This window comes from Rhea americana, unplaced genomic scaffold, assembly GCF_003343005.1.
Source record: "Rhea americana isolate MKP2758 unplaced genomic scaffold, rheAme1 scaffold_184, whole genome shotgun sequence".
Taxonomy (NCBI): domain Eukaryota; kingdom Metazoa; phylum Chordata; class Aves; order Rheiformes; family Rheidae; genus Rhea; species Rhea americana.
This window is the reverse complement of record NW_028185972.1, coordinates 820,089-836,475: the sequence shown is the minus strand read 5'-3', so window position 1 is coordinate 836,475 and position 16,387 is coordinate 820,089. Positions and strand designations below refer to the sequence as shown.

At 35.8% G+C, this 16,387-nt stretch overlaps 1 protein-coding gene across 1 annotated transcript in view; it reads right to left on the bottom strand.

The window, feature by feature from the left end:
- Positions 1-5,743: 5,743 nt before the first annotated feature.
- Positions 5,744-16,387, bottom strand: part of PDK3 (pyruvate dehydrogenase kinase 3) — a 35,251-nt gene continuing 24,607 nt past the window's right edge. Inside the window, exons 6-10 of the mRNA XM_085302081.1 lie at positions 15,125-15,201; positions 13,790-13,891; positions 13,462-13,572; positions 8,316-8,429; positions 5,744-7,219 (exon numbers count right to left, since the gene is read on the bottom strand). Of these exons, the coding sequence (XP_085158207.1) occupies positions 7,076-7,219; positions 8,316-8,429; positions 13,462-13,572; positions 13,790-13,891; positions 15,125-15,201 (548 nt within the window). The 3' untranslated portion in view covers positions 5,744-7,075. The remainder of the gene's footprint in view (positions 7,220-8,315; positions 8,430-13,461; positions 13,573-13,789; positions 13,892-15,124; positions 15,202-16,387) is intronic.

The following is a 16,387-nucleotide window of genomic DNA, read 5'->3' as shown; positions in this document are numbered from 1 at the left end:
GCCACAGTAACAACCACGATTCGACAGCTTAAATCCTCCCTTTCGTTACTTGCGTTGATGCATTCAATCAATAAATGATTAAACCTTGATCAACAGCGAAGGTGAAGCATAAGAGCAGCTCAGCTGTGGAGCTCTGGTACCACTCGTATCTTACRTATGCTGCAAACCGCACTAAAATTGCAACTAGCCTATCGCAGCTTCTCCAGCTGTCCAACCATTTTGTTAGGTACGCGCAGGGGATTTTTTCCCCTTTGATTTTATTGCCAATGCTAATGCCTTTTCTGCAAATGAGTGTGTGTTCCCCCAAAACCAGGCACTTGGGGGAAYATGAATGAAACAYATCTTTTGAAATAGTATTCTGTATTTTCAAGTGGTCAAGTTCTCAGTAGCTAAACAAATTTAATTTATTTCAATTTAATGCGAAGTCCCTTGAAGTAGAATTGTTCCTGGATTTCTCTAAGAAAGGGAGAAAGGAGAATTTGGGGTTCTTGCCAAGGATGTTCCATTTTAGGCAGTTATTCAGAAATGGCAGTTTCTATATAAAAGACTGAACTTTTCTTATCTCTAATAGTGTTCTGAGAAAGGAGCAATGAGGGCTGGTTAAGGAGAGAGAGCAAAACAGTTTCTGAGCTCAGACTACAGTAGAGAAAAAATAAGTTTTATTCCGAAATACATAAGGATACACATTCCCCCCACCTTTTTCTTCTTCCTAAAAAAAAANAAAAAAAAAAAAAAAAAAAAAAAAAGAAAAAAAGAAAAAAGAAAAAGCTGCAAGCCTAGAGGCCAGGCAGCTGATTTGTACAGAAAAAAATAAAGTAGGACAAACATTTGCAGAAATGATGTACCCAGAGTAACACCTGCAGTATAGATTTTTGAAAGAGCCAGTCTCCCACAAATGCTTTTGCATTTCCATTATTTTGTAGAAAGATAATCTTCAGATGTACAGCTAGGAAAAAAAAAACACTTGTTTCAAATTCCTCTTGAATCAAGTACAGTCAATTTTATTTTCTACAGAACTGCTGCCTTTTTAAACATTTTCATATCAAGTTTCTGGCATAATAGACAAATCAAGAATTGTGAAGTGCAGCTATGTTAGCATGTAATTTTACCTTTTAAAAAACAAATTATGTTTCATGCCGTAAGAATTGCTGAAAGTTAACTAGGGYGGAAGAGCTTCAGAGTGCAATTGGGAGTCTTTTGTGAAAATACACATTTTCACAAGGTCAGGACTCCCCAGAACTGTACTTAAAAATCTCCTAGAGAGGAAGTAAAGCAATCCTATTCAAATGGAATAAAACATGTATTTATCAAAGATACTGAAAGTTTTAAAGTCTTTAAATCTACCTGGAAATATGATACAGTAGAAATCGRATTAAATGTACCTGAGAATTCAGAGTACTACAAAGTGGAAGCAATTGCATTTACAAATAGTTCTAGAAATAACCAAATGAAGACGATGTTAAGCTTGAGATATTATCATCAGATTTCTGCRGGGAGGAAGATAGGCTTGAAAATACCTAAATGTATGTTTCCATAAAATCTAAAAGTTTCAAATCACTTTATGACAGAACATGCAAGTAAAACATTTTCAGTATTTAGYTTGTGACTTCTAAAATTACTCTGAGCTCCAACCTGAGGCTCGCTGTGTCCCCCTCTTCATATGCCTCAAGTTCACCTTGCGCTGCCAAATTACAGACTAAGCTCCACGGTGTGTGAAACTGATTCAGATCCTTAAAGATATCAACTGTGTAGTTTTTACATATTTTTATTTGACTGCAATGTAAGGGAAAAAAAGGAAAATAAGAGCATACACAAATTATACACATGGTTACCAAACCAGAAACAAATCCAACACAAATTACAGAAGACTTGAAATAAAACTGAAAACATCACCAAGTAATTTCATGAAAAAATAGCTTCCTCCTCCTCCATTAAAAATTAGTTCATTCAAACCAGAAGTTCAAAYGCTGCCACCTCAGAGGAACAGCAATGTGAAATCTCCTTCCCTCTTGGATGCCAGGTGCAATAGAGTGCAGCTCACCAGCGACCTGAGCTAGTATCGTAGGGATTCTGCTCAGTAACCAATGCTGAGAGCAAATTCACTTGACTTTAACTAACAGAAACGCACATCATAAAATCCAATACGATCTGCACAAACTGAACACTTTGCCTAGCAGAGAAGGCAAGCRTGAAGGAGCTAACAGGTCTCTCACCTAAGCACAGTCCTTGCTAAACAGACCACTGAAAGTACCAGCAGTGCAGCACGAGGAAACCRGCACTGCCACTGCCCATCTTCTAACACGGTCTGTAGACAGAGGGAATTAATTTAAGGACTGTCAATCTGGCACCCTTCAACAGTATTCAACTCAAAATAAAAAATTTAATAAAGCATTTGATACTAGTTTGAAAACATCAGAATTACCAAAAATCAAACAAATCMGTCCTACTGATACTACATAAAATCTTCTAAATTTAAGAAACAAGTTTTATCTATGCAATTAAAGTATGTGAACCTTAAATTTTCTCAACTATTTTTAATTACAAAGTTACTTTAGCTATATAAATCTTCATGGTTTTAATTAATATCAACACCTTGGGTCTTGATCCTGAAAGCAGATCCATTTAAGTGAGACTACTCTCATAAGCAGTTACTTGTGCAAGTATTTGCAAGATTCAGCCCTGCAGTCACTACGCAATGACTGTATTCCTCATTTGTGGAATTTATTCACAATATCATTTATTGTGAATAAATTMATCTTTGAATTCAGTAATACATCATTTTGTCATCTGCCATGACATTTTCTTAACACCTGCTAAAACATGCTTAGATACATAACTCATAGGTAAGTGAACATGTCAAGAGGAGGAGATGTAGAGCCATTACAAACTACAGCATCTGTGCAGCAACCAAGGAAATGCGCATACTAACTGAGCATCTCACAATCAGACGTGGCTGTTGTCGAGAGAGAACCATAACAACAAACGTGTTTAGGTCATTTTCTACAAAATGATCATATCTGTCAAGATGACTTTGCATTTTACAGCACCTAACGTGAGGATCTGAAAGTGCTTATTAAGGGAAAGAGGATAAATGTCTTCTAAATCTCCGAGGTCAAGATTTTACACTAAATACTTAAGCTTGGGTTGAGATGACCAGGAGAATACACTATCGTGAGAAATGATCACTGTTCACCTTTTTGGAGAAAATGACAGTTGTTTCAGAGCAAACCAATTCTGCACACCACTGAGGACAAAGAGAATTACATTATCTAGTTGGAGTAGTTTATATAGCCAAAAATCAGCTTGAGTTTTGCAAGAACACTAGAATATGCATATTACTAAAACTTATGGCAAGGAATCTGCTTTGAACATTACCCAAGAGGTAGCACAAGTCACAGCAGCATAAAGACCTTCTTGGTACTACTTCAGGTCATCACAGCCAAGTACAGAGGCACGGACTGTGCATCTAAGTTGTAAAACAACGCTTGTTTAAACCTTTCAATATTTTTCCAACAGTTGTTATGAAGTGCTGACTCTGAAAGACTCTTTTTAACAGACTGCCCCAAAACAAAATCTAGAAGAAACAGGGAGCAGAAATATGTATATGATTTGAAGAGGCGTTAGTATCTACTAGCATTAAACTAGACAGGCCATTAATAACTAGTCACGCCAGAAAACGCACACTGGAAAAAAAGCCAAACTATTCCATTTACACTAAAACATACAAATGGTTGCAAATTCTCAGGAAGAATCAAGGAGCAACCATCTCTTGCTCAGATTGTTTCTGTTAATCACTATGCACCACAGCTACAAAGCATTTTCACTGAAAATATTTTTTCTGTTTACTGTGTCCTGTAACTCAAGACAAGCAGGTTGCAGTAACAGTAGCAGGCCATACATCTGAAATCCATAGAAGAAACACATTTTTGTATCATCAAAAAGTTGTGAATTAACTGTCTCAAAACACTGAAACAATTACAATTTCCAATCAAAGCTAGAAGTGACTGAAAAAAACCAAACCAAAACAAACAACAACAAAAAAAAAAAACAGAACAAAACCTGTAGATAAACTAGCCAGATTAAAAATGTATCCACCCTCACTTTTCAGGCATACCCATGGAAAACCTCTTCTACTCATGTCTGTTGCTGTGAGTTCCTAGGACAATTTTCAGATTTCAGAAAATCCTGTGCAGGAACATGGTGTGGGGACGACAAGTGAAAGACAATTTATGGCAGATTCGAGATTTTTATTAAAGCACAGACTGTCTAGGTAAGCCTGGAGTAAAGTTACTTCTTGCTCACAGTCAGCAAAATTCCTAAAGACAGACTTTGGAAAATAGAGGGAAAAAAAAAAGGCAGCATTTCTTGCACTCTATTTTCCTCTTCTGAACTGCCTGGTCATACTCAAGTTTGCTGGAAATAACTGTCATTTCAGGGGACTTGAGTCTTCAAAGTATTAGAGCAGTTCAGTTAGTCCTGAAAGCCAAGCCAGCTGTTTTGATGGAAAAAGCAGGGAAGCGACTAAYGATACAATATAGCATCCTCTGCAGTATCTTCACTTCTCATTTATTGGCTTTCATGCTTAACATTTGTTTGATGTTCAGTATCCTTTCATCTTTTGCATTCCTTCCCATCATTTACAAGGAGGCACTCAAAAAGAAGCACCAAGTAAGCATTTACTACTTCAAAAATATGACTTCTAACAACACTATGACTTCTAAACTTTAGCTTCTTACATAAACAATTTTATACATTGGAATATTTAGGTAAAAGTCCAGGAAAAACTGACCACACACAACTGGAAAAATCATGAACTTCAGTTTCATCATGAACTTCCATTTTTTATTTTTTCTCTATTACTTATAGAAAACTTGAACTAAAAGAATAGTAGTAAGTTGTGGGTGAGGGCAGAAGTTAAGTACACGTGACTTAACTGATGTTTCAGGCAAACCTATTGCACAGATTTCTCCACAGCAGCATAGCTGTATCACTTGAATAGCAATTTTCCCCCTCTGCAGCAGTGCCTGCAGTCACAAGAAATGCTCTGGAGCTCACGCAAGGTACATCCTCACTGTGCCATGCAATGTCATGCAAAAATCTCCTCGCTAGGATCAAATGAGTTGGGGAACAGAAGAGGACAGTGCCATTAGCACGGTCCCTCCTCCGACCTGCTGGTGGCGGCAGCTAAGGGCACTGCTTACCAGCTAACAAGTCAGACAGYAGTCGCTTTGGTATCTCTGTCTCCAGATGGTGCTGCAGCATTCCATGTAGACATGTATGAGACAGTGCCCAAGCAATCTGGTACTCCAGCACCACATAAGTGTACGGTATAGAGAAACCTATAGAACCTCAAGCCCCCCAAATACATGAACTATTCGTATACAAATTCTTGAACTGACTGCAACAGATGAGAGTAAGGATTTGCAGGATAAGGAACTTAGCTTTTCAGAAATGGGGCTATAAGAAACTTACTGCTCAAAGCACTCTGAAGTCCTTTGAAGTGTGCTATGTAAGTGTGAAGTACTACCATTATGTCAAACTAAGGTTTTTAAAAAAATACCTAGAATTTTCTCAGCTTTTCCCTGTTTACCTAACAGATCAATTCTTYACAAAAATAAATATTCAAGAGGACAAGAGACAGTTCCCCCATAGTTCAAGCAAAGAGGTTTCATTTTTCCCTGTTAAAAATCTGCAATGTCTTTCAAAAACATCAAAACACTTAAGAGAAATTGAGGGTGCAGAGTTGCTTACAACTTCTCTATCTTTATTCACATAGCGAGGATATCACCAGAACTTCTAATCTCACAGATTCTTCTAGAGGGCCATAGTAACAGAAATATTATTTGGCAGAGACTCTGTGAAGTACAGTTTCCTAACATTCAACAGCAACACTTATAAATTTAAAAGGGTGTTACTTATTTACGTTTTTCCTCTACTTTCTTTCTTTCTTTCTTCTTTTTAAATCAGGCATCATCTGTCTTTTCTTATCCTTCTCACATACCCAGTTTCAGAGATTTAGACTAATGACACTTTCCAAAAGCTGGTGTATAACATCTTTATATACACTACAAATTCAGATTATCAGACTATTGTTAGACATTGAGTATATAAATAACTTTGCAAACTATTTACAGATTTTATACTAATCGAGTTCCAAGTGACCAACATTCTTAAGGCAAATTCATTTGTATGACTGGCTGTCTGGCTTCTCAGCATTTCTCCCCCCTTTCCCTCACCCCCACACCAAAAAATGACAGGTAATGAACATGAAATTTAATTTCTCCCCTCCCCCATATTGATGGGAGTTCCTGAAAATATGGAGAGATGATAAAACTACTTATGATCTTTCCTCAAAATAAGGAAAAATGTTTACAAATGCATAATTAACGTGATYTACCATTTGGCATTCTTGTGCAAGTCAAGAAAATCATTAAGGTGCATACCAAGAAGTGAAAGTCCCAATGCCTTGTAAGAACATAATTTTTGTATGCACTTGACAAATGGATTTGGGAATTTGGGGGAAGCATCAGTTTAAAGCTGCACAACCCTTTTTAGAACTATGCATTTATAAGCTCATTAAGATCTGAAGAGCTCAAAGGGCTTTTCCGTAACAGGTGACACTGCAATACAAAATGCAGGAAAGAGTGGATTTGCTAAGCATATGTTTAACTACACTAGAATTTTTCACTTATGTCATATTGCTGCACAAGATACTATTCCTCAYAAAAAGGGATTCTGCACATCTTGCCAATTCTTATGTTGTAATAAAATTCAGCCATTTCAAATGTAACATTGTAATCTTAAGGGCATCGCTGTGCAATCCTTTCCCTTTTGTCAATACGACTGAACCACTGAACCAACCAAGCATATTCTGGTGAAGCAGGCAGAATTCACACATCAAATGTGCTTAGCATCTTCCTTTAAGTCCCAACCTTTGTTCTTACTATTTTTTAAAGCCCTGATTAGGTCTTTCTTTGGAAGTAACTCGCTATTGCGGTTTAAGGATTTTGGAACAAAGCAGAAACTTTATACTGAATGCAGAGCTCATCCTCAGGAGAGACAAAAGGGTGGGAAATTATCGATTAGCTTTGTATTTAGAAGCATCCCTTGGTTCACTGCTAGGATTGCTCCAGTCATCTGCTTCAGGTGTGGTCTTGTAGTGTCTCCACGCTGACTTATTAAAAACAGGAAGTCTTTCAAATGATTCACTTGAAAGGGCCTATGAAAAAAAGAAAAGCYATAGTAACATATTGTTTAGAAAGACCAACAGCACAAAGATACTCTAGGGAGTTCTAAAGTTCAGACTTCTGCATTGAACAAAAGCCTCAATTAYCCACTTTCACATCACAACACTGTTTTCAAAATATTTTGGCTATGACCAGTCATTCCTAAAGAAYTGCTGTACAGTAAAAGTTAAAAGAAACTAACATCTTAAAATACTTCCTCATTTCCAGGGAATAATGTCTACAAAGACATTAAGAAAAAAAAAGTCTTGATCCAAAATATGTTGGGGAGATTTGTCATTGATATGGAGCAGACAGCTAGTTTACACAGATACTCCACTTACCCAGTAAACTTAGATTCCCTTAGACTATGTCAGAACACTAATCTGTGGGGAAACGTTTTAGAACAGCGGCATGCCTCTTCTCTGAGAAAKGCCATACTCCAGTTTTCCTCCACACATTCATACATAGGATTAAATCCATCAGAAACTGAAGTTAGTGCAGGACCGCACAGCTCGCTTACTACACAGTGGGGCAACCAATTCAACAGCCTGTGCATGAGCTGTATTATTTTCTTAATTCCTTTGTGCAGTTCAAGTAGTTAGTTTTAAATTTAAGTCCTTGAACAGTCTGGGATTCTCCCGAGAAACAACAGCAGGATCAATAGTCTATTGCACATAGCTCAAGAACTGCACAGAAAKAAAATGTGTAACTCAGGAGTTATACAATAGTCTTTTTTCAGTTTTGTTGTGGTCAAAATTAGAACCAAAGTGTATTAACTGAAATTATCTCCCATCACGCAAGTATTCTTTGAAATTTTAGCACGTACAATGGATAAACAAAATGCAGAAGTCCAACCTGGGGAAACCAAAAAACTCTGGAAACTAATTAAATATTAGTGCTGAGATTAACATGTATAACCTGCTTTTATAGTTCTGCATACCTGATTTGAATATAACAGACAATTATACATTTGAAAACAAATTCAAGAGAGAAAAGAGAAAAAAAATAACCTATTCAGCAGAACACTTGCCTGCTTTAAACTATCAAATTGCAGAAAACTATTAGCTGATAGGAGGGCCAAATTCATACCTTCAAATAAATTACAGCATCTGAACCAACTCCTTCCATTGAGTAGAGTTTAAGGTCACCTTGAAAATACCTGGCATAAAGACGAGAAATTGGCAAACCATAGCCAAATCCAGCCTACAAAAATATGAACACAGAAGGAAAAGTATGATGAAAAGTTTAAGAAAAAATGTAATAAATCACTACAATTGCTTGTAGAACTGAAAATAAAAATACCTAATTATTAGATTTGCCTCAGATTACCCTCCAAACTTTCTTTTACTCCTCAGCCTGCACTATAAGTTGTTATTCAGTCAATCTCATTTTGTCTTAGATGTTTTTTTTTATTTTTTTTTAGTTTAAATACATAAGAGAGGAAAAATAACATCATAAAGAAATAAACAAGCCTTTGTTAGGACTACTTCGGTGATTTTTCATTTTCCTCTAGGAGGCAAGTAGGTGCCACACACAGAACATGCAGTCTCCAATCAAAGCAAGTTGATACTTTTTATGGCTTCCTCATGATGATTACCATTGCTGTAATATTTCATTCCTTCTTTGCTGATATCAAGTTCCTGACAGCACATTCCTCCTTAAGCCCTGCAATTATCATTTTCAAAAGYCTCTAAGCTTAGGAGAACACGCAAGAAAACAAGAGACAACCATTTACTTCATCTAGGTCACACTACCATTTGATTGGCGATCCCATACTGCAAAGGCGTTCAGAGGACTATTGCAGAGAAAACTCGCTCCATTAATAATATGCAAAGCAATACTAAGGAAATAATCTTGGCTATTGCTTACCCATCTAACAAAAAGCCAGGATTCCACAATGCAGTGAATGATCTATTGAAGATTAAAAGCCTGTACAGACCATGCTATTTGTCAAAGCACAACAGAGTTGACAGCTACAAATTTTYGATTTTTAAAACACTGTTTTTCAGAGCCATAGCTCCAAACAAGTCAAAAGCTTCATACCTTTTCCAATCCTCTCTTGTGAGAAAAAGTTATCACACACACAAAAAAGCAAGTTCCTCTCATTGCAGTAACCAAGTAAGACATTCATCTACAAATCTTCTCTTTCAGACAGCTGGATACATGCTGAGAATCACAGTGTTTGATTATCCATTTGAATCTCCCTGAACTATTCAGGTTTGTCCAGAGCAATAATGGAGGATTTCCAAAAATACAAGCATTTGAAAGTAAGGGTACACAGGGCAAGGCAGTAATAAAACTTTTCCATAAGGACACATTACAGAAAGAATTAGGCACTTAAAACTTTCAGAAAACCAATGAACTCATTCCAATATAATATTTCTATAAAAAAAACCCTGAAAGATATTGGGAGGGGTAAGGGTTCAGATAGCGTAAATGATTTTACTGGATGCTATACAACGCTTGGCTTGCAGCAAGAATCATGTGCTGAATCTTAAAAGCCAAACCTCGTAACAATTTATAAAATAAGAGAACTAAGAATAAGGATGTGTGAGCATTACACACAGTTAATAAGTGGTGTCACTTCATAAGAAATGAATCTATCTGAAATTCCTTGGAGGGAGAAGGGGATATTAAAGAACTTTGTACTAGAGTATCCATCACAAATTCTGTCACCTACAATCCGCACAGTATCTTTTGTCCTCCTTCCTTGTTTTAGTGCTCAGACTGGCTGGAGTTGCTCACACTGATGACTGTTAATGGTTCACTGGAGGAAAGGGAGAAACAGAAATGGCAAGCACAACTGGAAACTGTTTGTCTTCTTCTACTCACACTGTTTGTTATAGTTATTAGTGTCCCTTCCCATAGTTAAAACAGATATTTAGATGAACTCTTACAAAAAAATAGTATGCTTCAAAAACTTAATTCTCAAAGATGCCCATTATAGATATATGCATCACTTCCACACATCTCATTTTAAGACAAGCATCTCTTTGTGAATCTCCAAAAAGGGGAAGTTATCTGATTACCTTCGAAAGAGCTTCTAAAAAAAGTTCCAAAGAGTTACTTGCTGTAAAAAAGTAAACATTTTACTGAAATTAGAAGTACACTAACTGCAAGACCATAAAGGCTGTATCAAACAATCCTGAAAACTAATTACCTTTTCCTCTCCCCAGAATTATACTTCCTTAATATCTACATCCAGCTTCCGCTTGCTTCCTCCTCCTATCCTCCCTCCAGGAGAATCTTTTTACCAACCATACTGGCCCACGTAATTATTTTCTCCTTCCTCTTCCAACATATCTTATCAGTTCCTTCTCTATATTGTCTTCAGAGTATTTTCCCAAATAGTTAATTAATAAGAAATGAGAAGAATAGATCTCAGATATGAGTACTCAAGTACTTTGTTATGGCAAGATCTGTATTTTACAAAATACAAGAAAATTAACACAAATTGATTATAACATAGGTCCTTGTTTGATCTAGAGTATATAGAAGATAGTCAATGAGTACACAACTGCCTTGAGAAAGCTTTTTAGTGCCAATTTCTCATTTAATATTACAGTATGTATTATACAAATTGGAAATTATTAAATTTGTTTGTTACCGGTGTCTACAGGTCTAATTAAACCTTATTTAAGCAACACTTCTCCCACTATAAACAGATGTTTCCAACACAGACAGAATTGTTGAACACCCCCCTCCCACAAATCCAATTATCATTAAGCTTCTAATGTGCTTCTAATGATTCCACTATGCATGTAATACTACAGAGGAACCCAAGACCTGCTAGAATCAGAATGCTGCCATGGTAACAAGGCTTCTCCAGTGATTAAAAAAAAAAACATTTGCAGTAATATTGAAAAATAATTTTCAAATACCATATATCCCCCTATTCCCCRCCTCTAAGTCAATGAATGTTTCATAAACTAGACAGGAGATGCTATAATAATGTGTGTATGGCAGAGGTATCAGAACAGAAAAATAAGTCTTTTTACACTAAACTACAGTTTATTAAACAAATATATCTTAGTCAAGGCACCTAGCTATCTTCTGGAGGACTGTAATTCTTAAGTGTTTTGGGTTTTGGTACTAAGCAATTAAGAAGCCTTCCTTCTGTATGGACTTCTACGATGATTCATTTACATGAAACTCTCCTGAAGGATTTTTATTTCCAGACTAACATATAAAAAATAGCATAATTATCTTTATAACTGAATCTGGATTATAACACAATGTGTGTCACGTCTCACTGTCAAAGTCCTTTTTGCTTTTAGTGGAAAGATATGCCATAAACTCCCAGTTCTTGGGTTTTTTTTTCCTGCTTCTGAACACACATGTGCAAGGACAGAGCTTAACAACTCTTCTCGGCATTCGGTCATGTACAGGCAGCAGAAAGACTTAAAAGGCAGAAGTCTTTTATGTCACTTTAGTGACATATGGACTGAAGAGGAAAATGAAGCCTGAAGATGGCCTAGGTTAGAAGAAAACTAAGTATAAATGCCACAGAATCAAAGTAAGAAGTCTTAAAGATTAGAAAAATAGAGGAATACATTGCTAAAGATACAACCAAAAAATACAAAAAACAAAAAAAACCAAAGACATGACAATCCTAATCCTAAACTGACTATATTTTACAGTCAGAGAGCCACAAAAGCAGAGACATGCTAATAGTGAAGTTAACTGACAATTAAGATGCAAGGGTTTTYCCCCCATTAAAAAAGAATAACTTTCAGGAAACCTTTGTAGGCCAATATAGAAAAGTGCTGGTTGAAAGCAAGGCAGAATAAAGACAGATTATGAATCAAGAAAAATTCTACTATTTCTGACCTGAAAAATAAACTTCATATTTGAATTAAGGACTGTTTCATATCACTTATCCCACTGAAGAAGAATTTCTATGAAAAAGGCACAGCATCATTTGAACTATTTGTTACTAATGGGCTGCGGAATTAGGGAACCAGAAGGATTAATGTCAGGTCAATGTAGATGCAGAACCGGGTTTCATACCTACTGCAGTGGCAAAAAAACACCAGTGAAAACAATGCAATACACTTACATGCCACGCTGCTAAGAACTGTGAACTAAAATAGTACTGTAAAGGCTCTCTGCTAAAAGTGTAAAAGGAAATTGTTATTACTCTGTACCACTTTGAGAAGGTTTCACCTCTAAACTCACTTTCAGATATTTTATATCAGAAATAGCTATATAATCTGCACCTCATTTTATTAGCTGCCTGAAAGCTCTTCAACCACACAACTACCAGAAAAAAGACCACATAACGCATTTAAACAGGGAAAGGAAATTGCTCAAAGAATCGACTTTTTCTTGGCATGCTTGAAGATAACAGATTGCATCAGAAGCAATACAGAGCAACAATAAGAAGAAAAGCAAGAATACAGTATCACTACTGATCCACTTACTGAATGACAGTCAAATGTAACAGCTGTTACATCACTGTTATTACAATAATCCCAGAGATAAAACTTAGTTACAAACAATCCCAACAAAACAACCAAAAAACYCATACTTCCTAAAAGAATCAAAGCATTTAATGCTGAAGCAATTCTCCACTTAGAAGCAGCTATGGGAAGGGGTTTTGTTTTGTTTCCTAAATCTGACTCTGATGCATCTCAAAAGGAAGTATCATATGAAATATCCCCAACTGAAAAGAAATGCATCAAATGTGATTCTATCACACATTATGCATTTGAGGATTTTTTTCTAAATGTATTTTCACAATCTGTAAATTATATAAAACCATTTTCAAAGYTTAGGATAAATGCATGTATTATCAGGAAGTATTTCTCAACTGTTGTAATATTAACAGCATGTTTCACTTCTTCAATACAAATATTTAACCTAGTAAACTTAGATAAAATTCTTCTTCTTCAACAGTAATCTGCACACCAAGTAGCAGCTCATTMGGTTATCCACCTTTTTAGTAGCAAAGCACTTAGAAGTTCTGTCCATTAATCTGTGAAAATGTTGAGCTTATAAAGACAAGTTTCTTTCCAAGAATATAATGTTCAAAATAAAGAAAAAAATTGTCTACTTCAAAGACTAAGCTGTGATTGCAGAATGTATTTTCCCTTGATATGTTCYACCTGCACAAAATTACTATTGATAGCCAAATTCTTCAATTGAAAAAACTGATCCAGTCAGCTGCAGTGAAAGGAAAGGCGTGACTAGAGTAGTGTCAAGGCACATTTAAATATGTAGTGCAATTGCTTACCAAAGGCACAGCTCTTGTTGGCTCCAAACTAGGCCTGGGTGCTGTTGAGTACATGTAGTTAAACAATCTGTCTATTTTTCTTAAAGGTACACCTCCACCTTGATCACTTATCTAGGGAATGAAAAGTTAAAATTTTAAACATCATGTTCTGAAAAAAGCAAAGTGTAAAACACAAGAAGCATGATCTAAATGACTTGAGAAACATTCATCAGTATGAAATAAATGCTGAAAATCATACAGTACTTAATGCCTTTTCAAATTACAAGTCATGCTGTTTTAAACTTAACAGGGTCATAAGTTGTACAAGAACTTATTTTTAGGCATTTACCTTAATAGATAGATCTTCCTTCCCCAAAGTGACTAAGGTTTTGATTGATGGATAGCCTTCTCTCTTGCCTTCATGCAATTCTACTGTAGCTCTCATTGAGTTCTGAAGTTAAGAAGAAAACAGTGTCTTAGACTCTGGCAAACRTTACCATACATGCTTTTGTGACAACTTACAACTATTTTGTTGAATCTAGATGCCTTGTCCTAGATTTGTATGCAGGACAGGAAAGGCCGTATTTAAAACAAATTCAAAGAGTGCTTTCAGGCAAATCAGTTGCCTAATTAGAYTTTTATATCAGAACTCTATCGTATATACTTTCCCCTACTTGACAGAAAACCAGAGAACATAAAGCAGGAAAAAATTTTCTCCCTGTGAAATCCAGCAATTATAAAATGAGATAATGTCCTTGCCCTACACCTGCCAGAACACCAATACTGATGCTCACCACAGAGAAACAGCTTTTGTTTTATTGATCTAGATCACAAAATTGTTATGTTACGGTCCATTATTCTATATCTTTTTTAATTAATAGTTTCCCCTGCCAGTCCATCACAGACATAACATCACTTACAGCTACAACTTCTTTGATTTCATTCAGTTTCATGACTTATACTAAAGCACACCTACAATCAATCTGCAAACTCACATCTTCTCTGGCCTAGAGCTAACTTTACAAATAACAAGAGAGGGGATGATTAAAATGAATGCCCTCGATGGATGTCAGAAATCAAAACCAAAATACATTATTTAAGAGAAGATTCTCTTTGACTGAATATATTGTTTTTTCTTGAATTGCTAGTATGTTCAATTGCACCACCTAGGGACCATCTACCTTACTCTAAATACATGCCATTCCTGCAACAGCTCTCCTATGTTCCATTTTTACTGTTGCTCAAACAATTCAGAAAGTAAATAGAACAAAATATACCATTTACACTGTTCAAGAGACACAGACTGCTTTCACAACAAACAGAAGACACTGATCTTACCCAGTACTCAAATCCATAATAAAGAAGCAAGAGTTGAAAACTGTAAGGCCTTATAATGTGTCATTGTTAAAAAACTAGATTGTTTATACTTGCTTTAAATTAATCATTGCAAAAGTGCTAAAAGGAGAAGTGGGAAAAACAGAAAAATTCCTTAAGTATACAGGGGCATCATAGAGGGTTGTGTGTGTGTGGGGAGCTTTCATCACAATTTCAAACAATCTTCACCAGGTTAAGACTGAGCTGAGAAAGGGAAACTGAAAGAACACTTAAGAGTAACTGAAAAGAATAATTACAATTGCAATGTAAGTTCACCAAATCTTTGCAAATATTAAAAAGCACTACCTACCTTGAATAATTCAAAAAGCATATGAAACAGATGAGATGGTACATAAACTACTTGAATAGGCTTGTTTGGAGCTTTAGCTATATTAAAAAAAATAAAAAGACAGACACCAATCTCTTGCAGCATTTCTATTTACAGTAACAATACAAAAATATAGACAGAAACAATTATGTCTAATTTTCCAAGTGCAAATCATGCTGCATGAAAACAGGAATTTCAGTTTCAGGCATCACCTGAAATGACACATTTTAATGACGATTTTTAGTCATCCATGTCARCAAACTTTGTTTAGATATGAAACTTCACTAAGCAGTGGTTAGTACTGATAATAATGTAATTATTAATTAATGTAAAACACTTTACCTTTTTTTAATAAACATATGCAATGTTTAAGCATAGCAGATTGGACAAAAAGGACTCTTAAAAACTGTTTAAATATTCTAAAAGCAAATGTACACATTATTTTCCTTAATGAAAGTATGCAAAATGTAATTTTTATGAATCTTCAAAATATATTTCAAAAAGTATCACAATTCTTTCTCCATATCATAACTGAATTCTTCTGTCCACTGCTGTCCTTGCTGCCAACATTTCAGTAGAGGTGTGTGGCACAACTCTGCATARTAGAGTGTTAATTCATTTAGCAGAAATACAGTTGCATTTAATACATTCAGTTACAGTTTTGGAGCTGAAGACACTGTCATCCCTGAACATTTAAATTTTCCCCGGCACTAAGTTATACAGTCACAAAAGTTATACACTCAGCAGCAGTTCACACTAAAGAAACTAGTCTCTAAATTCCTGCTTCATAAACTGYGTGAAGGTGTAGCTATGCTTGCAGAAAGGGGCCGGACTATTTCGTCTTTTTTTGCACCAACGGCAGGTAATCCCAGTTACTACTTTATATACCCTCTGTGTGTCTCAAACTCTTGTAATTTCTCTAAGAACTGGTGAAAACTCCTAGGAAAAGATGACCAAAACAACATTCTGCAAAATTAGTTGCAAGGCAAGCTACTGTTTTAGTGACCTTGTCTAAGTCCATATTCCAATTCTTATGCACCAGCAAGTCCACAGCAGCATACAAAATACATGCCACTTCTGTAATTACAAGGATTTATTAGTACTCATTTGAGGAGCACAGTTATGCAGAGAACATTTTTTTTTTCCACTCTYGTGAGATAATCTGGAAAGTTCCTTTCGTCGTGTTGTTATTTAGTGAGTTTGAAGGCAACACGTTATCCTTCCCCTCTCTCCCTGCTTTTTTGA